Source organism: Protopterus annectens, chromosome 2.part2 (genome assembly GCF_019279795.1).
Source record: "Protopterus annectens isolate FY-2018-M chromosome 2.part2, PAN1.0, whole genome shotgun sequence".
In the NCBI taxonomy this organism is placed as follows: domain Eukaryota; kingdom Metazoa; phylum Chordata; order Ceratodontiformes; family Protopteridae; genus Protopterus; species Protopterus annectens.
Window position 1 is genome coordinate 550,424,570 of NC_056730.1, and position 25,871 is coordinate 550,450,440.

Genomic DNA, 25,871 nt, shown 5'->3' on the forward strand with positions numbered 1-25,871 from the left:
TACTTTTTACCCCATCTGTCTAGTGCGAGGAAATCCCTATCTGAGGGGGTGGGATTCTTAGCAGAGGTTGCTTTAATTCCTTTAGGCCCTTGAGAAATTACCTCAGGATCAGCAGCAGGATTTTAAAAAAGAAATTTGTGAGAGTCAGGGACTCTGTAGTACCTGTCTGGTTTTCTGATTGCAGGAGGGAGGGTGTCAGGAGTCAAGCTGGATTCCAGGAAAACAAAACATTCGGGACTGGGGGGATGGCCAAGGGTCTGTGGTGTGGAACATCTAAGAATTCCCCGGAGTCTCTTTTTAGACTGAGGGTAGTCCTGACTATCCTACTGGAAATGCTCCCTTAAGGTATAAAGGGGTTTCCCCAAAGGAAAAATCCTCTGGGGGAGAGGCTGAAGGGATGGAATCCTCTGAATCAGAATCCTCATAAGTAGTGAGGGGTTGCATGTCTTCATATTCAGAAGCATCAGAGTCATCTGACTCTTGTTCAGACAAAACTACAGGGGACAGATCTCTTTTTCCTTTTGGAGGGGGTAGCTTGGTTTCCCCTGATCAGCATGATAAGGTCTTCCACCATTTTAAGCATTTGAGACTGAGGCAAGGAAGCGGGTGCCTGAGATTGGGTCATCGGTTTCTTGGGTGTGGTTCGTACCCTGGGCCTAAGAAACGCTGTCGTTTTTGAAAGAACGGTAGTCATGAAAGAAGACATCGGTTTGAGTCGATAATTGGTAGTCTGAGGGACTTCTTCAGAAGCCGGTGCCTGCTCAGCGGCTCCGAACCCATCCAAGGTAGACAGGATCCTTGGTCAAAGAAGAGTTTTGTGGCATACTGGACTCCGAAAGGATTTTGGTAGCGGCCTGAAAATCCACAGAAGTGGGGATCAGGGGCTGCAAAAGTGCCTCACTGAGGATCGGAGAACTGATGACTAGCTTAACGGGAGCGTCGTTGGTAGGTTTGGACCTGTGTGGTCTGTCTCTGTCTTTATCTTTACATTTTTTTCAGAAGATCTGCTGTCGGATGGCTTACCGAAGCCATATCAGAGTTAGAGGACTGTAAGCGACAATATCTAGCTACAATAATGGCCCAACAATGGATAGTTCTGGCATTGAACAAAGCACAGAAGCGACAGCGGGGGACTTTGTGGTCTGGGCCTAAGCAAGTGATGCAGTAAGAATGAAAGTCTTGGTGTGGTATTTGATTTCCACAGGCAAGACAATTGTTAACTTTTTCTGACATTGGTTAGTGCAAGAAAAAGGGACCCCCAACGAGGTACTTTGCTTTAGAAGATTTCAGCTTCAATTCGGTAGAAGAAACTCAGGTAACGGCTGACCGGCACGCATACGAATTGCTTCTGCTTCGGGCTCCATGGCAAGAAAGACTGATGTAATGGTGTCGGCTGCCTTACTTTATACTACTGACGACCTGATGTTAGTCCTGAAGCGACAGCAACAGACGCAGAAATACTAAGCCTCTGGTATTCGGGTCGGCTGTGGGCTACCCTGGCAGGGATAACCCAAATGTGATGACTGCAACAGTGAAACACGAAGAACATCAGCACGATTTTTCAGTTGATTGCTGCTTTTTCAAAGCTCAGGTTCTACTTGTATATAGGTTCTCTAGTTGCTACACAAATCAAAATAGTAAAGTACTCCTTCTGAAATTACAGCAAAACAGCATGCTATTGCTAGACAAGCTTAGGTTTATTATCCATTCATATCTTGGAGCACCTACCTCTCGGATGAGATGCCTTACAGGCCTTTGTCCTCCACCCACTCCCCACACATTGTCCAACCGATTTATGTCTCGCTTCATACTAAGCAGCAGTGCAGCACGACTCAGAGCAGCTCTGTAAGGAAAAAGCACATATGTATACAATGGTACCTTGGGAAAATCCAGTTCTTAAACTCCTAGCAGCAGTTGTAATAGTCTAAAATCTGCTTACAAGTCACTAAAATACTATGACAAACCACAGTTCAATGTTCAATATACATTCTGTAAATGAATCTCTCACTTAATACTGTATAGACAACTACATTACACCAGCAGAATGTATTCCTTTAAGTTCATTTTCTCTTGCTGCTTACTTTCACCATGAAGTCATGACCACCTGCTGTGATGCATGATTACAATGGTGACATCAGAATCTCTACATCAACATATATTAATGTAGGAAAGAGGCAAATGACAAGTGTGAATGCATACGTTCAAAGAGCATATTCAAAAAAAAAAAAAAAAAAAAAAAAGACTCACTAAAGTTACTAGACCTCTCTATCAAAGACTTGCACAACAACCTAACTGAATTCATATCATTTAGACACCTTGGCATTTGGCTTGACCAATTCCTCAGCTGCCAAAACCAAATTCAAAAAGTCAGATCCAAAGTCAAAATACTTATTCTGGGCCAAAAATATACCTCATTTCCACTTGCAGCCTTAGGCATAGGTGTCCTGCTTGTACAACTAGAAAATGGCCTAGCCTATTTGCCACTGCCCTCAGAGCAAACAAACCAAAGGACTTGGAGAAATTAAAGCGGGAGTGAGCATCACTGCAATAACTTGGAAAAGGCAAATTGGCTACCTATTCAAGACAGAAGACAACTTCCTTGGCTCTCTTCTCTTCACACGCCTATGCTAAGACACACAATCCTTCCTAATTATGAAATAACTACACCCTACCCACATTACAACCTAAGAAGCCAATCCACTAATGGGTCTTGTTATTATAAACTCCATATACTAAGACTTCATTCCATAGACCACAGCTTCCCTGTTCTTACTCCTAAATAATGGCAATCATTTCCACCTGATCTTACTGAAATCAGAGACTACAAAACAGTTCAGAACTCAGTTCAAACAATACCTAACTGAACAATGTAAATGCACGACAGAAATCAGGCCAAGTCACTTAACTCCTATCATTGCACTAATACATTCATCCCAGAAAACCTTGGCTGCTTAATCTTCTAACCTTGCCAACATATAAACTCTTACTCCACGTCTCCTGTTACTAGCTCGTCTATTGCAGCTCTTAATATTCTACAATTTCTGTTCTCTTCACTGCTAAAATTACCCTCCTTAATTACACTATGCCTGTTCTTTTAGATGGATCACTTTGACCCCAACTATAACTACTGTATTACACACTGTATACACAATCTTACTTCTTTTTAAACATTCGTACATTACACCTACATTATGTCACTACATTGTATACATAGCCGGCTTTAGGCACCAGTGAACCCTGCGGTCATTGGGGGCCCCCTGTTCCTGGGGGGATCCCCAGCCACTGCAATTTATCTTATCTTGTTATTTTGTAACATGTCTGTCAAAAAAATAAAAGGTAGTACAGGAATCCTGCATATTTAATAAACCAGGTGGGTAATAACTCTTATTTATATATCCTTTAAAATTCAAAGATATTGCTGGTTATAGTAACAGTGTTTTATCAAGCAGCAGCTTTCACAATTCCATTAAATATTTTACCACTGACATAGTGCCCTTGGCTTAGTTAAACCCTGCTGGTGGACATTCTCTCCACTAAAACTAACAACATATCCAGCTTTAGGTACCTGCAATACCCATGGTTGCAAGGGGCCCCCTAATCATCCTTGAGTGTGTGGGGGGCCCACAACAGCTATGGCTGATTGGGGAAAAATGAGGAGGTAAAAATTTATTAATTTTCTGATTAGGCTGTTTAACCTGAACACGGCTGTGATATGAATCTGTTAGAATAAAGCTGGTAATGAACATAGGCAAGCTAAGCACTAGAGATATCGTCAGCCCAGCATGACTGATCTCAATGCATATCTTGGAGTTTAAGAATAGCTGATGCTTCTGATCTTCAGAGATGGTTTTCTTGTACAGGGAGTTTTATAAATATTGGCAGAAGAGCAGATACTATAACTCCCAACTTCTTTGCTGAAGAGTTCAGTACAATACCAATACCAGAATAAAGGCTCAAAATGAGGGACATGTTTTAAATATTATCTAATTCAATTAAAAAGTTAAAAGAATAACACATTTTGCATCAACATGCATTTTTTTGCTCAATAACTATAAAACTCTGTCTGGATTTAGTCTGTAGTCCCAGATGATTCACAAGCAAATCAAACTTTTTATGAAGGACAGAACAAAATTATGAGCAAAATCAGGCAAGGTCTGTGAAATCAGGGACACTGACAGGTTTGCATTACTGCTCATTCAGGTAAAAAAAGTGACTTACACCTGCCACTGTTTAACTGCTAAATAGCAGTCACTGATCTGGTGTGCTAGTACCAGTGGTATACAAGTAGTATTGCTACGCCATGTGTGTGTGTATAAAAAGTATCAGTGATTTTTATCTGTGTGCACACACCCAGTAATGCCAGGACACATACATTATTATTCTGGGTATCAGTAAAAAATGTAGCGAACAAGTAATTACATTTCAAAAGTGAGGCATAAAAAATGTCACAGAAAATTTTGACACTTAAGATCTTCTAAAAATCTGGGGGCCCTCACTCCCCAGATTATATAAATGGATACAGGGGGCTCACTTAATCATTCTTGATTTTGTAGGGGCCCCACAAAAGCTGTTGCTGGTTGGGGAAGAGAGGAGAAAAATGTATTAATTTTCTGATTATACCCTTTAACCTGAACAGGCTATATGACATGACCCTGTCAGGATAAAGCTGATACTGTCTTCTGCCTTCAACTGCAACCATGCTAATACCAGCCCTGTTTGGATGTGTGTGCACAGGAAGCTGCTATAGGTTGTGTGTGTGTGTGTGTGGGTGGGGGGGGGGGTGTTGTGTGGTTATTACATCTACTCAACCCAAACTGTCAAAGGCAGCTACTTGTGTGCATTCCTGAAGCATGGTCATTATTTTCTTTTACTTTTCTCATAGACCTCAGAGGTGAACAAAGAAGGTTACTATAGCTTGTGTAGGAGCAGGGTACTGTCTAGGAACAACAAAGCAGAATACATTATTGCAGTCATTACTTGTTTCACTTTCCTCAAAATCAAACTTCAGGAATGCATACAAGTAGTTGCCTATGACACTTTGGGTTGAGGAGTGAGGAGGCATGTTATGTATATGTATGTCTGCAGTGACTTGAATTACATGACTGTGGCAGTTTGAACCTCTGCTTTTATCCCAGCCTAACACCAGAGGAATGCTTAAACAGTATTTGTGTGTGTGTGCGTGTGTGTGTGTGTGTGTGGGGAGAGGGGGCAGTTCTCAGATAGGACTTGTGTATCCAGACAACTAGTTTGTTAGTTTACTGTTGCTATAATTTTGTCAGCTTTGAACATTAAGTCTTGGTTACAACTTATGTCTTTTTTGAAATAATAATAATAAGACTGAAATTCTTTTCTTACTCATTTTATTTTTATTTAAGTTACCACTGGATTAAACAGCTGTGAAAATGCTCTAAAATACATTCCAGAACATCGATAACCCTACAGCTTCTTGGGCCCTGGCTTATTTGAGTTATTTCCTAAATGGTTATTACTGTGCTGGGTTCATAGGTTGGTACTAGGCTATTGGACCAAGGGCTAAGTAAGCCTAGCCAACAAGGTTCCCTGGCTTACGCCACCCAAGAAAGTTAATTTCCTGTGCCCCTGTCGAGCACAGCCACAGAAGTGTTCCTGGGGTGAATTTCCTATTTCCCATCCACTCATCAAGATTTTTCTTGAAGAGTGCTAATGAGGAACTTTGCATGACATAGATGGGTAGCTTGTTCCAGAGCATATAAGTCTCTGGGACAGGAATCTATCCCTCTAGCATGTCCTATTTATTGTGGTGACAAGGTTTAGGTCCCTAGAGCGTGTAGCTCGAAGGGATTGGGACTTCTTTAGATGTAGCATGTCCAACAGCTCTGGGTTTAACATAGCTTTATATGTTAGGCAGAGATCGCCTCGGAGTAGGCAACATGCTAGAGAGTTAAGCTGGAGTTTTTTGAAACTGTCAGTGTAGGGCATCTATTTCAGGCCAGTAATCCTCTTTGTGAGGTACTTCTGTGGCCTTTCCAGCTGCTGCAGATGTCTTGTGAGGTATATTCCAAAAGGGGTGCTGTACTCTATAATGGGTCTAATGACTGCCGAGTAGAGGGGAACAATGACCTCTTTTTTCCTGGATGAGAACCCTTTTGTGACGAGGTGTGCCACATAGAAAGATTTCTTGACTACTGTGGCGATGTGATTATCAAAGTAGAGACCACTGCCCACCTGGGTCCCAAGGTCTCTTATCACACATCCGGTGTTAAGTAGACTACTGTTTATGTGGTAGTTCATGGATACAGAGTTTTTACCAAAGGGGATGACAATGCACGTTTTGGCACTGAGCTTGAGGCCATGCCTCTGACACCAGGCATCTGTCTCAGTGAGGCCCTTCTGTAGGATGTCCACATAATTTGGGGATTTGACTATGGCTCCTAGTTTGCAGTCACCTGTGAACTTTGTTAGCCAGAGGCCTTATGTGTTTGGTATCTATTTCTCTGAAGTACAGGCTAACAGGAGAGGTCCCAGGACTGAACCCAGTGGTACTCCACTTGTCACTGGTTTGAAATCCGATTTGGAGTCTGCAACTTTTACAGTGTGGGTTCTGTCAGTGAGCCGGTTGGCAACCCATCTTGTGACGTAGGGATTTATACCTAGTTTAGTGAGTTTAGCTATAATTCCAGAATGGGGGATGGTGTCGAAATCCTTGGTGAGGTCAAGATAGGCTGTGTGAACCACCTTACCCTCCCGTCTACGGGTTTGGTGGCTGCCTCAAAGAAGTCAATCAGGTTCAGAAGGCATAATCTGCCTTTCATAAACCCGAACTGGGTGAGGTCCAGAGTTTGGAGGTTACCAATTTCTTTGTTTATGAGTTCCATGATGATACGTTCCATGGCCTTGCAGATCAGGCTCATCAGGCTAATAGGGCGATAGTTCCCAGGATCAGTGGTGGCTCCCCCTTTGTGGAGTGCGATAACTGTTGCTGTGCGCCATGCAAGTGGCACAAAGCCTGACGTGAGACTATGATTGAACATGGTGCTTAGGTGGGGAGCCTGTTCATTCTGAAGTTCATGTAAAACGCAGCCTGGGATGTTGTCTGGTCCCATGGATGCTGTGTTTCTGGTTTTAGAGTGTGCAGCTGTTACCTGCATAGAAGTAATTACAGGCACTCTGCATTCTTCCTGTATAGATATAGTCCCTTTAGGGGGTGAGAGGGGGGTAAAGTTAGCACTGAACCTATCTGCCAGGATGTTGGCAATATCAGTTGGTTCTGTAATTTTCGTGCCATTGTGCTGTAACTCAGAGCAGATCTGGGTGTTGCCATTGAGATTCTTGACACAGATATAGATCAGGAAATATGTGTTGAAAGGATGCAAGGAAAACTAAAGCTGTACAGCAACATCATTTCTTTCCTCAATCATAATTTCTGTTCAAACCATCATTGGTTGAAAAGATTGTGTAAAAAGAAAAAAATCTTTAAAATGCACTTCAGAGCCTATAGGGAGTTACAGCTTCTTGAAAAGCTGAAGAGTAAGACAAAATGAGAGAAAATGAAGAAAAAAGTAGTGCGCATAGTATGGGGAGCCCAAGATTGGGGGAAAACTGGAGGGGGTGTGTTTTGGGGGGGGTGCTGAAACAGTAGGTTTAGGGTGCCATTTCACGCAAATCCAGACCTGTACATAAAGTTGCTGCAATGTATCACTGTTGCAACTAAATGCCAGTTAACTGTGAATATCCCTTTGTGAGATGTTCCAACATAGTGTGGTACACAGGCCTGTTGTAATTATAAGAGTACTGTAGCTACAGATCAGTCTGTATGCAATACTCCTAAAAGTTTGCAGTATGAACTAAAATGTTGCTTAGTGAAGGGTGGCAGTGACAAGCTTATATGTAGAGTTGAAGTGCCCAGGGGGCCCCAAACTTGACATCTGCTGGGGGCCCCCAAAATGCTAACACCAGCCCTGATTGTATAACTTGGTTATACCTACTTTATTGTTACCACCATGTATTTAACCTAGGCCGAGCCTGCAGATGGTCAAACTTGATCAGTGCTTTATCCAGGTACACAAAATGTAAACAAATAAAAATAAGTTAATACGTATGAATGACCCTGTTTTAATACATTTTACTCCAGTAACAGACAAGTAGGAAGAAAACATTATTATTTTATCAAGCAACATAAAATGAACCAACTTGCAGCAAATTTAAGATGAAGAACAAGGCAAAGCTGAAAAAAAAAACAACACAACTTGAAACAACATGGCTCACTGCTACAGTATGACTCATCATTAATAGGAATTAGTTTGCAGACAGATGTTCGCCCATCTACCGAGATGTTCAGAATTTTATATTTCCCCAGAACAAGGCGCATCTCCTCCATATGTTGGAAACATCAGTACACCAGAGAGAAAAATGAAGCAGCCACCACCACCTCAAGCTGACAGTTGATCCTTGAAAGCCCGCAAAGGAGTGCTCTCTTCAGCAGCAGGAAACTCTGAAGGGCTTGCTGCTGCTGCTCTAACCTGTGTTTTTAGGCAGCAGAGCGCAAAGGAAGGTGACCTGATTTTTGGATGCTGGCCAACTGTTATATCCTTGGCAGGATATAATCCACATAGCTAAGACTACTTCAGCAATGAACAATATGATGTTCATCATCTGTGTTACCATGGAGAGGATAAAGGGGGATGTAGTAAATTGTAAATGACCCTGACCTAACCTCAGCCTCAGATACAGCCTGTAGTCTTTATGAACAGGGATATACATTGCAGGTAGTAGCACTAAACAGGAAAAGGGACTACGGTCAGCAGTTTCAATTTGACTATTTTCCAAACCTATTTAGCTTGGAAAGACAAAAACAAGTTCCAGGGCTCATTATTGTACACAGCCAGGAAAATATGAAAAATCATCCCTGTCCTTCTTCCTCCTAAGGAACTTTCTCTAATGGGCCACAATCAATCAGCTGCACCAGCAACTCCATCGCTAGGTGTGTTAGGTCCCAGAGACCAGAATAGGATCCCATAAATAGTGAACATGCTCTGAATTCTAGTCTGTAACCTAGAAAAACAATGGCCTTCACCAATCTGTGAGGCATCAGGATGATCCAGTTCTCCCTGAAGAGTTAACCTGTTCCTTCTTAACAGGAGGGATGAAGGGTGGCGGGAAGGGGATAAACAGTAGAAGATGAAGGGAGTAGAGGGCACATCAATGTATTAGGTAGTAGGGTCTATGGGGGGGGGGGACTTGCTATACCCTACACTTTTATCTTGTTGCCTTTATCTCATCTCCAGACCTGTTTTTTTCCACTCGTATGTCAGTTTCTACCTGAACTGCCCTCCTCATCTGCTTTTCTAAGAGGTCACTGCAGCATCTTGTAATGGGAAAGTGAAAAAATTGCTTCACTGACTCAGCAGTCTTTCCTTTCCTCTCTAACTTCTCAAAAACCTCTAGCAAAGGAGGACAAAAATTAACTCTTTATTCAAAGGGTGTATCCAAAAGCTGCCTTAATGTCTTCAGGTACAGGCTAAAATCTGCGCCAAACAGGTCTTTGGATTATGGTCCCAGTGGCTTCTGCTCTACAACAGGTACCACAAGCATCATGCCTGCACTTATGTTTGACCACTCTAAAGGTCATCATGACCAAGTTGTAGAGTTTTACATTCGAGACTTCAGATGTCCGAAACCATACCTGGAATCTGTTTTGTGATTCCACCTTGGAATTTCGTAATGTGCATTTGGCAACTGATCAATCTAAATACAAAAACAAGACATCTAAACCTTGCCAAAGTGTTACAGCATCCTGCTATCCCTATCATTTGGAAGCATATCAAGATCTGGCACCAATTAAATGAAAGTTATGCACTTAACATAATGACAGATCTGTGTTAGTTGCTCCACCCTACCTCAACGAATGGGTTATAGATCAGTCTTGGATCTGACTTTTGATCCAAAGCTCGGGCTCCTCCCCTTGCAAGTGAAGAATTACCTCGGATCACATTTGTCCATATCTTACCATAAAATATATTATCCCCTTCTACACAAAAAATTGAAAAAACTCATATAACACCCTCCTTCCAGACCTGGAGTTTGAAGAGTTCATGACCAAGCCAAAGGAGATATCAGTGTGGTCACTCCAGGAATTTAGGGTAAAACAGAAGGAAGAGGGGAGGAAGGATGGATGGATGGAGACAACACAGATCTACTGTTATTGTAAGTCCATTATTTTATATCTGATATTACTCTCTTCTTTCTCAACGAATGAAACAGAATCACTAGCTACTATCAATCTTGGGAGTCTCTTGGAAGGATATTCCAGGGGATAGCTGAACCAAAGGAAGCTCTAGACCTTGACTGTAAATCCAACCTGTAATGAGAAATGAAGGTATGGACTTTGGACCAAGTAGCTGCAGCACAAAAGTCATCAAGAGACATTCAGGAGAAACAAGACCGCGGAGGTAGCCATTGATCTAATATAGTGAGCCTTAGGAGGTTTGGGTAATGACAGCCTTCTTCATTATGTAGACATGTGAAATACAATCAGATAACCAAAGCGAACTAGATAATTTAGATGGTCCTTTTCCTAATTTGGCTGTGGACAATGAAACAAAATTGGTTGGCCTTTTCTTACTCCGTTGTAAGTAAAAATGGAGTTGACCGTGCACATCCAGCAGGTGTGACGTATTCCCCTTTGTTGGAAAAATGTTTGGAAGAAAACTGGAAGGTCACTAGATTAAGTGAAGATTCAAAAGCTACCTTTGTAAGAAAAGGAGGACTAATTTATAGAGCAACTCTGTCCTTGTGAAGATCAAATAAGGCGATTTACATGAAAGGGTGTGTAGCTCTGAAACCTTCCTAGCAGAAATGACAACACCAAAATAAGGTCTTCCATGGCAAAAATTCCGGCCTGTAAAAGAATGGCAATATCCCATGGAGGAACTGCATCCTTGGGGGGGGGGGGGTAGGGCTGAGAAAGACTGTACCCCTAAGAAAAGCCTTAGACAATTTTAGGGAGGTGATGGAAGACTGATTCTCTCCAACAGAAACTGAACAGAAACTGAAGATGGCTGCTAGTTGGACTTTGACAGTAGAGTAACCAACTCCCCTGTGGAAAAGAGATCCCAGGAAGTCAAGGATCATTGGAAGAGGGGCTGAAAAAGGATTTAATTTTTTACTAGAGGCCCAGATTTTTGGTAGAAGGTTCACTGGAAAGAGGTCAGGATGTGAACAGCTAGGAAAGAAAGCCTGGACTGTCTAGCCATCATTGGAACTGGAGAAAACATGTGATCAACCAGACATCTTGGATGTTCAGGTGAAGCATTCTGGACAGGTGAGAGAATATCCAGAGCGGGGTCCAGCACTCAAGAAGGGTGTATCAGATGAAACCAGAGGAAGGAAAACCACACCTGTTGGGGCCAGAATGGAGCAGTAAGGATCACCTTATCCTCTCTCGATAGTGCTTTCTGGAGAAATTTCAGGATGAAAGGCATTGGGGGGGTGGGGGAGCATATAGGAGCCTTTACGGTCAACTGTGGGTCAGAGCATCCTTCTGTGACTTCCCCTCTTGATGGATTAGAGTGAAGTACCTACTGCACTTGGTGTTCTGGGGAAAGACAAAGATCACAACATGGTTAGCCCCAGCAGCTGAAAATGTGATCCGCCACTGTTGGGTTGAGAGAGCACTCATGTCTTCTTGACACAAGCGGCAAGACCGCGTTTCCCCCAGTTTGCTGATATAACAGACTACAGACATATTGTCTGTCTGGACGGATATCACACCTGCAGGGTGGAAGTCCTACCTTCATCTCCAGTTTACTGATATGAAGACTGGCCTCAGCAGGGGACCACATGCCTTGGATGGTCTTTCTTCATCAAATACCCACCCTCACCCCAGCTGAGACGCATCCCATGACCACCAGAACCAGGGGAGAAGGTAGAACAAAAGGTCGACCCTGACAAACTTCTAGAGATTCCAGCCACTATAGAGTTTTCCAGATTTTGTAAGAGACTTAGATACTCCTGGGCTGACATCTAATTGACCACTGTGCTGACAGGGTCCATTGCAGCATCCTCTTGTGGTATCTGGCAAGAGGAGCCAAGGTGTTGGTGGCCACCACTGAGCCAAGAATCAACCCTGCTGGTGGATTCTGACAGGAAAGAACTGCTATGACCTGTCTGTGGAGAGTGGCAATCCTGGTGTCGTGTAATCTGGCTATTTGAAGGTTCATGCCCAACTGGGCTCCAGTGAATTCTATAATCTGGACAGGGTGAAGTCTGGACTTGGCTGTGTTCAGTGATGCGCAACTGTGTCAAGCAAGGCATCCCTAGTGCAGAAAACAAGATTCATGGTAAGGGGGTTAGGAGCCAGTTATCCAAGTATGGGAACCCTTAGAATCCTGTAGTTGAAGATGAGCTGCAACCACTGCTATACCCTTGGTGATCAGCCTGGGGGCTGTGGTGAGAGCCACGAACATGGGTCTGAACTGAAATCACTGGCTCCCAGCTGAAAAAAGAAACCTTCTAGAGCATCTGCCAATTTTTATATGGTTGCACGCTTCCTGAAGGTCTGTCAAACACATCCAATCATCCTTTCTCTGCAATGACAGAGTGGATTGTATTTTGACAATCTGAAATTTCATTTGTTTCATGGACTAAGTTCAGATGACTTTGGTCCAAGGTCCACATTTTTTGGCACCAAAAAGAACCTTAAGTAAATTCTGGATCACTGCTGGTCTGTTGGGACCTTCTGGATGACTCGACTCTAGCTTTCTTCTGGGAGGATTGAATATTGTGAAGTTTTTTCGAATTAGTTAAAAGAGAAAGGGAATATAACAGCATCTGGTTATGATTCTCTGCACCAAAACACCTTAACAGATGGACATCCAGGTTGTGGGATTCAGGGAAAAGTACCTCCCGGGCTGTCTCCATAGTGCATCAGTCAAGGCAACTGTTCAGGAGCACTGGTAAGCCTACAAGAGAGCGGACCCCAGTAATCCTACAAAAGAATGGACCCCAAAAGCCCTGGTTTTGCGGACCACCTCTGTGATAGTAGTGATGTGCACCATTAGCAGCCCTATGGCACACAGGATTTAACCCATCTAGTTCACTTCTGGACAGAGTCTCTAACTATTGGTCAGGAAAGTATCAAGCCATCCATAAGGGACATTGATAAAGGATGCTTTAAAGTGTTCTGCAAAGTCACACAGGCGCACTCAGTTATGACACCTTACAGTTACGCTACTGCCCACAGCTCTTGAAATGCGTTCTGTCGAAATGGAAATGAGACTCGTAGACACATCTGAAAGGGACTGAATGGTGGCCAACCACGAGTCCACAGACTCCTTCTGTAGATCGGGACCCAGACAGATATTTGAGATTTGTGGAGTTCCTTGATCAAATCTCTCTCTGGAAGCCCATTTCGTGAGCCAAATAATTCAGCACCTCATGTGTGAAGGTCACTGAAGCATAAACTCACTTTCTGCATCTGTCCAGTGCCCTTGACATCCTGCTGGGGGGATGGACAGTGGAGCTTTCCTCAGCAGGCTTCTCTTCAGTTGGGGCTGCTACCACAACCATGGAATCAATGGTGAGACCCCTTCCTGTAATAAAGGCGATCTTGTGAAAAGACAAAAAAACGTATCTGGCTTACATGGTATCAGTTTTAGCCACATTTGGTTCCTTTCAAGCCTGCTTGGAGATCAGGTTGACCATCTCATCCACAGGAGGGACAATCCAAGTAGATAAGCCAGCTTCATAAGTCTCAAGAAATACCGACTCCTCCTAGGTGAGGCTTTGGAGGTCCACACTCTCTGTCAGTCTAAGCAGTTCCAAGATTTCTCCAAATGAGATGTTCTCAAGGGAGATCTGGCGGAAGTTTTTTCATCGATGAAGTCAGTATCTTCAGTTAAATACTCCTTGGGAGAGTCAACATGCTTCCTCTTGCACGAATGTTTATGTTGATCCCTAACAGTAGTTCTGGAGAGGATTTTGAAGCAGAATGGAAATCCTCCGTGTGGACAGTCTCAAAGCTAATAGGGGCTGGCTATCCCAATGTAAAAGAAAGTCAAATCAGGACCTAGGGTGCTCTTATGCGGGAAGGACAGATTTGAGTGGGAAAGGAAAGTCAGCTCTGTAGAAAGAGAGGGCACTCTCAAAAAAGCTTAGAAAACAGGAGTTGAAACTTGACTTGATACCCTTTCAGTAGGAGCGTTTAACACGGACTGGTCACAAAGCCCTGTTTGACATGGCTCTGAAGCTGATGCTGTGGCCGAGTTGACTAGTGCTGAAGCTCTGAGGGGCAGGGATGGCTCATCAAAAACTTCAGAACTGAGCCAGGCCCCTCCGATCCAAAGATGACCCTGAACTCAGAGATCCATCTGGGTCCCAGGTACTTGGCAACAATCAGATCAAGAAACAATGCGAGTCAACAAAGATGATGTCTTAAGATCTGACGTAGTAAAGCCCCAGGAAATATTCAGATACAAAAGACCCAATATCCAAAAGTCGGACCAGGGAAGGAGAGATATGACGATGGGATGGGGCCCATATTCAAGAGTCTGACAGTGGTCAGAGCCAGGAGAACCCTCAAATGGATTTGGGCCCTGAGAAACTTCATCATTCTATTCATGTCTGCTTAGGACAGGTCCTTCAAGGACTGCACTGACTGGAGGGATGACACATTGGAGGAGGGTCTGGAAGAATGGTGTAAAGTTCTTTCCTGAAGAAAGGGGGACCATAGTCTGGATGGAACCAGCTCCAGAGAGAAATGAGGTTCTGGCAATGGAGGGGTGCCAGCTCCAATGATAATAGGGTCTTGGGGATCCTTCACCTTCCTTGAAGTCAGTGGTAACAGATTCCTCAAGGGAATCAATGTGCCTCCTCTTGCACAGTCTGTTCTGAGGAACCTCACTGATGAGATGTTCCTGGGAGGTGTCAAAGAGCCTTGGGGGTTCCACAGGCGGAAGTGTATGCAGAATTTCCAGAGTCAGCTGTCCACATGGTAGACTACAGGCCTCAGGCACCAATCCAGAATAGGTAGGGATAGGTTCAGAAGAAATGAGAGCCGATGGTCTCCTGGAACGGGAGAGGGTCCTCTCCATCACTTTGAACGCTGAAGGGCTCCGAGCTCCTGGAAGCATCCCCTCCACAGCTGAAACTACTGGATCAGACACCTCTTGAAGCCCCTGAGCCCCCTGAAGGGGGAGTTGGAGCCGAGCTATCCAACACTGAATCTCTGAAAGGAAGCAATGGCGCTGAAAACTTTGCAGTCGAAGTCAAATCCCTGGAACCGACATCGAGGCTACAGCTCCGAGATGCACTCGCCCCCAAAACAGTAGGAACCAAGCTAGTCGGGCAAATGGTTGGGGGTGAAGATATCACCATCAGCCCCGACACTTCGCTGCCTGGGACTAACGGAACCAAAGACTCGGAAATGGAGACCCAAATTGGAGAAGGAGCCATGGGGTAGAAAGGGGAATGTGTCACAGATCCAAAAGGGGATGGAGAGGACAAAACCCCCATCTGGATCTGGGCCTGGAACAACTGCCTCATTAACCTACCCATGTCTTTTTCGGAGAGGTTTCGAAAAGATCTGGAGGATGTGGAAGAGGTAGGCTTGGAAGATTTTCGCTGAGAAGGGGATTTACAAGTGGGGGTGGCTGGCCCTCATCCAAAAGTCTAGGCACGATGAGGAAACCTCTGATCCAATCCACTCAGTCCCGAGGAAGCACACGAGACAAGAAGCAGAGGAATGGAAGATGAGCTGAAGATGCCAGTGCCGACAGGGTTGGCTCAGAGAACCTTGGAGCTTTTTTTTTGGAAACACTGAAGAGGACCTCGCAGGGGAGCACTTCCTGCTCTCCTGGGCCTCTTTAGATGATCTGGAGGGAGGTTGGGCTCCTGATATTAAAGGAATGGCAGAGGAAGAGGAATAATAATAAGCTTACTCCCATCTCCCAGGGCCCTGGATAGAAAACTTTCACAGATGCTGTAGTCACGGTCCAGATGTGCAGGCCCGAGGCAGTAAACGCATTCCCTGTGGGCATCAGACATCAGGATCTTGTGCCCACAGGAAGTGCATTTCTTGAAACCTAAAGGTTTCGCCTTTTGACCGGCCATATTAAGAGAAAGGACTTTTTTTTTTTTAATGGAAAGGAGGGAGAGAGAGAGACAAGAAAGGAAAAAATGTTATGGTGAAAAAAAAAAATGATTAGAGTAAAGGTTATTCTAAAAGATTTTTAAACTACAAGAAGAGGGTAGGAAGTCTAAGAAGAAATGGAAAGGAATAATTCCAACTAACAAGGTGACAAAAACACTAACAAACCCACAGAGCAGCTCATGAGCATTGGAACCGTGATGCGATTCCAACAAGTGGCAAAAGAATCTAAGGTAATCTGGAGGAGTGGGGAATTATTGGGTAGGAGGGAGGAGCTCACGCTTGGAATCTTTAGTTAGTTACCTGGCCAGTCAGATCCGAGGGTCAGAACAGAGACCCACGGGTTAATGAATGAAGATGACATCAGATAATCTTGTGATGGCAGCTAAGGACATATGGGAAGAAACTAAACACAAACTGAGAAACTGGAAACTTCTGATTATGGATATGGGTAGCAGGATACAAGTAGTGAAAAAGTTTTAATTCCTTTACATTTAAATACAGGTCTGGCATATTTTTATCAACCAGAGGAAAAACTATGGATGATAAACAGTTGAAAGAATTTGGGAGGGGAAGAGGGCAATAGTTAAGTAGGAAAAGCTGACCTTTCCCATGGAACAAGGGGGAATATATCACCTGATGTGAAAGGATACTTTTAGTGCTCCATGGTTAAGGCTCATACACAACACAAAAAGAAGGTTACACATCAAAGTGGAAAGGGATGATGATGAAACAGGGAAGAAGTAAGAGAAATAAGGTAAGAGTAGAACTTTGGATTTAGTTCCTTAAGGAGAATAACCACTACCACAACTATTAAATTGATAAAGTGCCATAAAGCAATTGAAGAACCAAGCTGACACAGAAAAGGAGAAGGAAGATTTTCCCAACAGGGATGACTGCAGGCAGGGGCACAGAAAATAGGCAAGAGGGGCTGGAATTTACTAGAAAAAATGGCAATGAACCAAAGCATGCAGAGCAGATAACTAGTGAAGGAAAGTTAACAGGTCAAACACATTTAACTCCAGATATCAAAGGTGCAACTTCTCCTACAGTCCACATTAGTAAGCAACTGGAACCACGGATTTACACTGGTTGAAAAACCAATGTAGCAATTGTCTCACGTTTATGGACATCCACCTACTACTAAAGTCTGCAAACATACTGTGTGAGAGATCTAGTTATATAATGTTACTGGTGGTCTCACATTTACTGCCATCCACCTACTACTTAAACCCGCAGGGACACAGTGTGCGACAGATCTAGTTATATAATGTTACTAAAGGCAAAACTCTCACATGAGGTCATGACAAATAATCCAAAAGTCAGTACCACACAATACCACGCTAAAAGCATGAACAGCTCAGACCACACACACAGCTTCATAAACTGAGGAGTTTAAAAGTAACCTACCTAAATCACAAAGGCCTTCTAAATGCAACTTAAACAAGTACCCTAACCAGCCTCACAAAATACACAATGCAGGTAACACCTACTATGAAATATGAATCTAAGGGTCATACTGACTTGGTTCAAAAGCCCACAAGGCAAAACCTCCCCACAATCCAATACACTAGTCATAGGTAATTCCATACTTAGACACACCAATGCATCATTCACCAAGCTGTGCAAGGAAAGGGTCATGATTAGTTGCCCATCAGGTGCTAGTATTATTCACACTACACAAGTATTCAAGGCTTTGCATCATAACAACACATATGAGACAGAAGTGGTACACGTGGGTGTAAAAACTTCAGATGCACCTCCTTTGACTATATGAAGAGACGTGATAGAGCTCTCAGAATACGTGCCTGAGGCTGTTATGAACCTAGCCTTGAGCAGCTGTTGACCATCAACAATAATGAAGTCATAATATGAACAAAAAAATATTGTTTTCAACAAATAGCTTAGCTTCTGGTATTATTCAATGGCAATATGATGTATATCAGTATGGGACATGGTCAACAGTCATAATTGTTTTGCCAGGGATGGCCAACACCTCACCCCCATGGCTTTTGTATACTGGCTAAATATCTGTCCACCCCCATAATGCCTTTTTAGGTAATATCAGGCTTCTAAAGATTTCTACATAAAGCAAAAATCCAGATAATACTGGCTATTGCAGCTCAAAGCTAGGAGCCTTAACAAAAATCTTCACTCCCTACCAGCACAATATCCCATCATCAAAAAGACCTAGCTCAAGCCAAAAGAACACACTCCATCAGTGTAGGGGTTTTAATGCTACTGGCACGTTCAGGCTCGCAGCATTAGATGAATGCACTAAGACCACAAGGCCTCCATATTCGTAGAAAAACATTTCACTTCCAGACTTATTAGACAAGATGGAAATTATCCACATCCAACTTACAATAAACAAAACCACTTATCATATCATACCTAACAATAGGACACACACTATTTTCCCCTCAGCTCACAGATCCTACCTAACTTGGAGTCCCTAAGTATTAAACCGAACATCATTCTCCTATGAGACATTAACTACCCCTCCATAAACTAGGAAACTTAAAAAATGTATGTCCAGAAATTTCTGGACTTAATCAATATAAACTCTTGGTACGAACTTGTCACAACTAGAATGACTGCAATACTTCCTCACTAAGAAAATCAAGGGCCTAAATCACAAAAACTACACAGACTCTCAATGCCTAGTCCCCTCTTCTTGCTATCATACAGACTATTTAAGACGTGACCTCTACCTCACGTATAGCACCTCAACAGACCCCATCTTGTCAGACCTATTGCATATTCACAAGTCCAATGGCGGAATAAACACTGGCTCAAAGAATCTGAATCTCTTCTGCAACATAAATGCAACATGTTGATGGGATAAGTATGCATCTTAAGTACGATTCTATGGAATTGTAATGCAAAATACATTTAATCTATTCAAATGGATAGGTTAAATTCACACCAGGTTTAGCATCCTTGTTCCACACAGATAGGGCAACATGTAAATGTACCAACATATCCTTGTTCTACCAGTCTCTGGGTTAATTGTACGCAAAATGCAAACGAGTGAATGATCACTGCAGAAAAGAAAACATACATACACTGCATGAAAATAATGAAAATGCCACTTTTTTATAAGCGTGTGTGTACCTATGTCATTATACGAATGTTGATTTAATAACTTAGATGAGACATTAAACAAAGGCCCTATCTGCCTGAGTCAGTGGTAGATTGGGTGATGTAAAAGATCCCACAGCACCTATCAAAGAGAGTATTTTTTTTTATTTGTATGCATATATACAATTCATATTTTGAACATATGTACAATACTTGTATATCTTATTAATTACACTGGTATTCCCATTTTAAGTATATCCATCCCACTGTAACCCACAACCAAAACAACATTTTTCCAGTATTTTTGTCAAGTCCATTTTCCACTGTATCTGATCTCATTAAGTCTTTCATTCCATATAACCCATGTTACAAAAAATACAATTCTGTCCATTTTATTTGCTTCATTCTGGGATCTAGTCCCATAATAATAACCATACTCTATCATGTCCATGTTTACATTTCAAATTTTAAATGCGTTTTAATTAAATCATGTTTACATAATTCTTTCCACAGTTTTTGAATTCTCTCACATTAAAAAAAAAACAAACATTTTCTGAAGTTTGCAATTCTTTTTATTTACTACATATTCTACCCTGTTTTCTCTTATACGGCATATTTGCCCCATTGGTAATTTTCCTGTGGACATCCTCCACAAAATTTCATTGCATTCTTTAATTTTTTAATAATTTCTATATCTAGTCATTATTGCTTTCTTATCTCTTTCTAGCTCTTTCCATGGATCCACCAAATAAAAGGATCTCATAATGTTAACATACCATTCTTTTTTAATTTCTACAAATACAACTTTGCTGTAAAATTCTTTTTCATTAATAACACCTTTACTTCCTTTTTTATTTCCATTTTTCCCAAATTTCTCTATATTTACAATACATTAGTTTCTATCAAACCTTTATTATTTTTCATTGTTCCTTTTAGTACTTTATACATACTTAAAGAGGGTGCATGCACAAAGAATAGTTGTGTAAAATCTTACCAACCATAGATGTCCTCTTTCATGTTGCAGTATTCTTGAGGTGGGATTTACCGCCTCAGGCAACCTGTATGTCGACTCCTATACAAAAGCTTCAGCTTGGCTGTTGGAGCTGCGTGGGATGTCACGCGTAGGGCCATAAACCAAGGACCTTAAATGTGATGTCTGCATGCACAGACCTCAGAACTTGAAAACCCAGCAGGAGTAGAAGGTCCAGCAGGAGGAGATGCCAGTGATGTCAGGCATAGGGCCATGGAGCCCTTATGTGGTTTTCATAGGTCCCAGGATAGGGTATAGAATACAAAGGACCTAAGGATATGCTGGACTGAGTAAAAGAAGAGTAAGGGGGTTTGGTGGATGGGAAGGAATCCTGCAACATGGAAGAGAAGGACATCTATGGTTATGGTAAGATTTTACACAACTATTCTATATCCTTCTATTCCTATGTTGCAGTATTCTTGGAGTGGGAGAGTACCACAGCTTAGTTAGAAGGAAGGGTGGTGGATGAAGATGCTGACTCTACAAACCCCTGTAGGATTGCCCTAGTAAATCCTGCTCGTGCTCTGGAGATATTGTCTAACTTGTAGTGTTTGATGAAAGTGCGAATGGTGGACCATGTGGCTGCTTCCATAATGGAAGCACTGTCCAGGCCTTTGAGAAAGGCTTTGGAGGCTGCCATTGCCCTGGTGGAATGAGCTTTAACCTCGAATGGGTATTTTTTGCTATGGTGCGAGTAACAGAAGCAAATGTGTATCCTGATCCAACATGCAATGGCTTGTTTGGAGACTGCCTTGCCCAGGGCCCTGGGGTGGAAAGAAACAAATAGTTGACTGGATTTTCTAATGGATTTTGTTTTGTCCAGGCAAAATCTTAGCTGTCTGTGTACATCCAGGGAGTGGAATATCTTCTCCCCTTCATTGGTGGGGGAGGGGTAGAAGGTGAATATATTGGTTTAATGACAAATCGTTGACCATCGTAGGCATGAAGGAGGGGTTAGTTCTTAGTGTTACCATGTCCTTGTGGAAAGTAGTATAAGGGGTGCAGGCCATTAACGCCTGTAGTTCTGACACCCTTCTGGCTGAAATTATGGCCACTAACAGTACTGTTTTCCATGTATACATCTGCAGAGTAGCTGTCCCAGCAGGTTCAAATGGGTGCTGGGTTAGCTTTTCCAGAATGAAGTTAAGGTCCCAGGGTGGTGGGATGGGCTTTCTTGGAAGCCTAATGTGTAAGACCCCTTTTAAGAACAGCTTCACATCGAGCCTGGCTAGTAAGGGAGGGTCTAATGGTAGACAGGCTGAGATTGCAGAAAGGTGAACTTTTACTGAAGAGTATGAAAGTCCGCCTTTTACTTCTTGACATATATGCAAGAACTAGGGGGGGATCTGCAATGCATAGGTCCCTGCCCTTGTCCACACACCATTTGAAAAATCTTTCCCATTTAGCTAGGTATGACTTTGTTGTAGTAGGTTTCCTGGACTCCATCAGGACTGAAAGCACGTCCTCTGAGTGGTGGTGCCTGAAGGGAATTAAAGTTCATCACCCACAGTGTTAGTGAAACCATTTGCAAGTGTGGGCGGATGAGGGTTCCTTCCTTTTTGTTGTGTCAGAAGGTCCTCCTTGTGGGGTAACATGGAGACTGCCCTTGGCTAGATTGTGAAGTATGGGGAACCAGTACTGCCTTGGCCAGTAGGGAGTCACCAACAAGATTTTTGGTTTGTTTCTCCTGATTTTCAGGAGGACTTTCTGAATTAGTGGGAAGGGAGGAAAGGCATATAGAAACTTCCCCTTCCAAGAAATGTTGAAAGCATCTACTGTCCAAGCTAGAGGGGAGTAGGTCTTGGAGCAGAAGATCTGCAGTTGTCTGTTCTGGGGGGGAGGCAAACAACTCTACTTGAAGAGTGCCCCACTGGTGGACAATGTCTAGGAATACAGTCCTGTCCAGCATCCATTTGTGTTGTGGAGAGGATGTCCTGCTTAGAAGGTCTGCTTGTTTGTTGTCCTGCGAGGGGATACAGGATGCCTGCAGGGACAAGTTGTGGCGAGAGGCTAGATTCCATATCGGAAAGGATAGTCTGCACAGGTGGTATGCTTTTGTTCCTCCCCGTTTGATGAGGTACCACATAACTGTGGTGTTGTCTGTAAATATTTAAACACCCCTGGTAGTAGCAGGGGACTGAAGGCTTTCACAGCCAGGAGGACGGCTGTCATTTCTCTCACATTGATGTGTTTGGCCTGTAAGGGAGGGTGCCAAGTTGCTTGAACCCTGTAAGATGCCACTTTGGCTCCCCATCCTGAGTCTGACGCATCTGTATGCATAACCTGGGTTGGTTGAGTGGGTTGGAGGGGAAGGCCTGGGTTGAGCTGGACTTGTTGAATCCACCAGCTTGGCCTCCGCCTTTAGGCAGGGCAGGAGTGAGATTTCTTGCTCCAGGGGATGCTGGTGATGGGACCAAATATTTTTCAGATACCATTGCAGCTTTCACATATGCATTCTGGCTAGTGGAAGCATAGGGATGGTGGCTGCCATTAGGCCCAGAGTCCTTGGGAATTGCCTTGCAGTTAATACTTGGGTCTGCAGCAGGGCTTTGAAATGGGAGGTCAGAGAGCTGACCTTGTCTTGGGGTAGAAAGGTTTTCATTATGTCTGTTTTGATTCTGCAACCCAGAAATACCTTGTCTTGCTCTGGAGTCAGGGAAAACTTTGGGAGGATGAGAGTGAACCTCAGTTTTTGTAGAAGGGACATGGTGAAACGCAGATGGGCTGAAAGGGTTTCTTTGCAGTCTGCTAGGATCAGGATGTCATCTAGGTAGGGATAAATCTGAATTCCCTGTGTTCTGCAATAGGCAATGGCAGAAGCCAGGGATTTTGTGAACATTCTGGGGTCAGTGGATAAACCAAATGGCAAGGCAGCAAATTGGAAATGAGAGGAGAGTTCAGAGACGTGCAAAAATTTCCTGTGGGAGGGTAGAATGGGTATGTGCAACTAGGCTTCTTTTAGGTCCAATGTGCCCCCGAAGGCCTTGGCTGGAATAAGAGGAAGTAAGGTTGGGAGTGAAAGCATTCTGAAGGTGGGCACCTTTAGGAACAATTTAAGAAGGAAAGGTCTAGGATAGGTCTCCACGGGTCTATTCTTTTGGGGGACCAGGAGCAGTCGTGAGTAGAAGCCTTTTCCTTCCTATCCTGAGGGGGCAGGTTCTATGGTACCCAGGTTCAGAAGGTCTGTCAGGACCTGTGGTAAGAAGCGTCTTTGATTTCTGGGGGGAAAGGGAATGCCTCTTAGGGGTGGCTTTTCTTTCCAGGAGAAGTAGTATCCTTTTTGGACAATAGCCAGAACCCATCTGTCTGTGGTGATGGATTTCCAAAAGGGGAGGCAGTGGAAGAGGTGGGCGGAGAGGGGTAGGTGGGAAAGGCAGTCACGCATTGTTGGGGCCTCCTCTGTCTTGAAAAGGCTGCCTAGGAGGAGGTTGTGGGGCGGCTGGCCTGGAAGTGGTTTGTTTGCTGGTTCCTCTTCTATGTCTGGAAGAGGTAGTTTCAGAAGAGGTTGGGTTACGTCTGACAAATGTGGCCTTGGCAGGGTAATTCCTGTAATATTTGAGGATTGGGGACACCAACAAATGTTTGATGTCTTGTAATTCCTTTCTGTTTTCTTGCAGGTTTTTAAAAAGAGCTGCAGATAGTTTTCCAAACAGGAAATAGGGGTCCGGGGGGTCATCTAAGACCTAAGACAAAGTCTTCTGGTAAATGGTGAAGTCAAAGCCAGGAATATCTCCTAAGAACAAAGGCAGATGGTGCAGAGTGAGCAGAGGCTTCTGCAGCATCACAGCTGCATCTAATTGAGTGTCTGGCTACCTGGGAAGCCAGGGATAGTTTAGAAGAGATGTCAGCTTTTGTAGGGCAGTCAGGAATAGTGGCCAGCAAGGTAGAGGCCTGAGAGACCAGGACCAAAGCATACTTGGTCATATGTGAGACAGTTGATGTCTAAACGCCTAAGTGGAAGGGGTACAGACCTTCTTACTAGTCCTAACCATAGACTTGCTGTCTTTGCCAGTGAGTAAGACAGAGGCAGACGGAATGAGTCTGGGCTGTTTATCAACTGAGGTGGCAGTCACAGCTGGGTCTGACAGGGGAGGTTTGACTAGGAATTTCTGATCATCAGGTACCTTGTACAAGCGGTTTGACCACTTAGGGGCAGGTGGCCATGAATCTGGTGTCTTTGATGCAGAGGTAAAGGCATCCAAGGATGCAGATTTGACAGGTGGGATGGCAGAAGGGGAGGGGGGATTCAACTTGTAAAAGTTGAGTATCAGACATTTGCGAGGTAACCCATTTAAAATATTCTTTCATTTTGGTGATAGTTTCACCAAATGTAATATCCTCTGGAGGAGATTCTCCCTCAATAGATTCCTCATCTGGTGAGTAGTACCCCTGAGGTGAAGCAAATTTGGGAGGTGTAAGAAATGGATTCCTCAGAATATGAGTGGTATGTGTCTTGCTCTTCTTCCCTGTCTTGAGAGGCCAGAAGAGGGTGAGAAGATGCAGAAGCAGGTCTAGGGCTAAGCAGTGGTAGAGCAGTGGGGGTCGAGGCTAAGGGCCTCAGGGAAGATGTGAAGGACTGCCAGTCAGGCAGGCCTTCTTTGGTCGAGGCCGTATGTTTTGTTTTTTGTTTCTTTTTGGCTGGGGTAGACGTAGGCATAGGCCTGGAGTCAGATGGCGGTCTAACGGTAGCAGCATCTGGAGGAGGAATCCCAGAGACTCTACTATGTCTGGTTCCCTCTCAACCTCGGCAGTAGTCGGGGGTCTGGGTTGGTTCAGGGGATGTGCCGGTCATCAACTGAGAATCAGCTTCTTCGAAAGTCGCCACTGAAGTCGACGGATCCGCCGGGCATCCCTCAACTCCTAAAATCGGAAGCTGACGAGGAGTCCGGTAGCAGAGAAGCAGAGGAAGAGGGCCTAGGAAACTTGGCCTTCTTACATGGAGGTTCTGTCGAGGCCTCCCATTCGGGATCCATCTTAAGGGCTAACAGTTTAAGACGTTGGTTCTCCAAGGAAAGATGAAGAGGGGCCAGACGGCTGCAAAGGGTCTTGGGGACAAAAGATTGGGAAATGAGGAGTTGTGATCGTGCTCCTGGGCTAAGCAAAAAACGCAACAGTCATGCGAGACTTTATGTGGTATCTGGTGCCCACATTGGCATTTACCCTTTTTTCACGGCCACTGTACCCAAATCTCCAAAAAAATGTGGTTAGAAGCAGTAAGTTAAGAACAGCACATTTGTTGGTACGTAATCTGAATCACACCAAACAGCAGCAAACAATAAACCAAGCGTTTTCGCTCGGTTATTACCGAGTTTCTTCAAGGTTAAAAAAAGGTTTAGAACCTTGAAGAAGCTCGGTTATAACCGAGCGAAAACGCTTGGTTTATTGTTTGCTGCTGTTTGGTGTGATTCAGATTACGTACCAACAAATATGCTGTTCTTAACTTATTGCTTCTAACCACATTTTTTGGAGATTTGGGTACAGTGGCCGTGGATTTTGGTGATTCTTGGTCTTGTGTTCACATTTTTTGACATTTACCCTTTTTTGCTGAAATCGGCTAAGAGTAGCTACAACAAACCAAGCTATAGCAAGATAAGATGAAAAAACTCCAACGGGGTACTTAGCTTTTTAGACATT

The 25,871-nt window shown here is 43.6% G+C and overlaps 1 protein-coding gene across 1 annotated transcript in view; it reads right to left on the reverse strand.

Moving 5' to 3' along the window:
• PDCD4 (programmed cell death 4) overlaps positions 1-25,871 on the reverse strand; it is a 1,035,076-nt gene that overhangs the window by 306,130 nt on the left and 703,075 nt on the right. Inside the window, exon 7 of the mRNA XM_044064014.1 lies at positions 1,729-1,843. Within this exon, the coding sequence (XP_043919949.1) occupies positions 1,729-1,843 (115 nt within the window). The remainder of the gene's footprint in view (positions 1-1,728; positions 1,844-25,871) is intronic.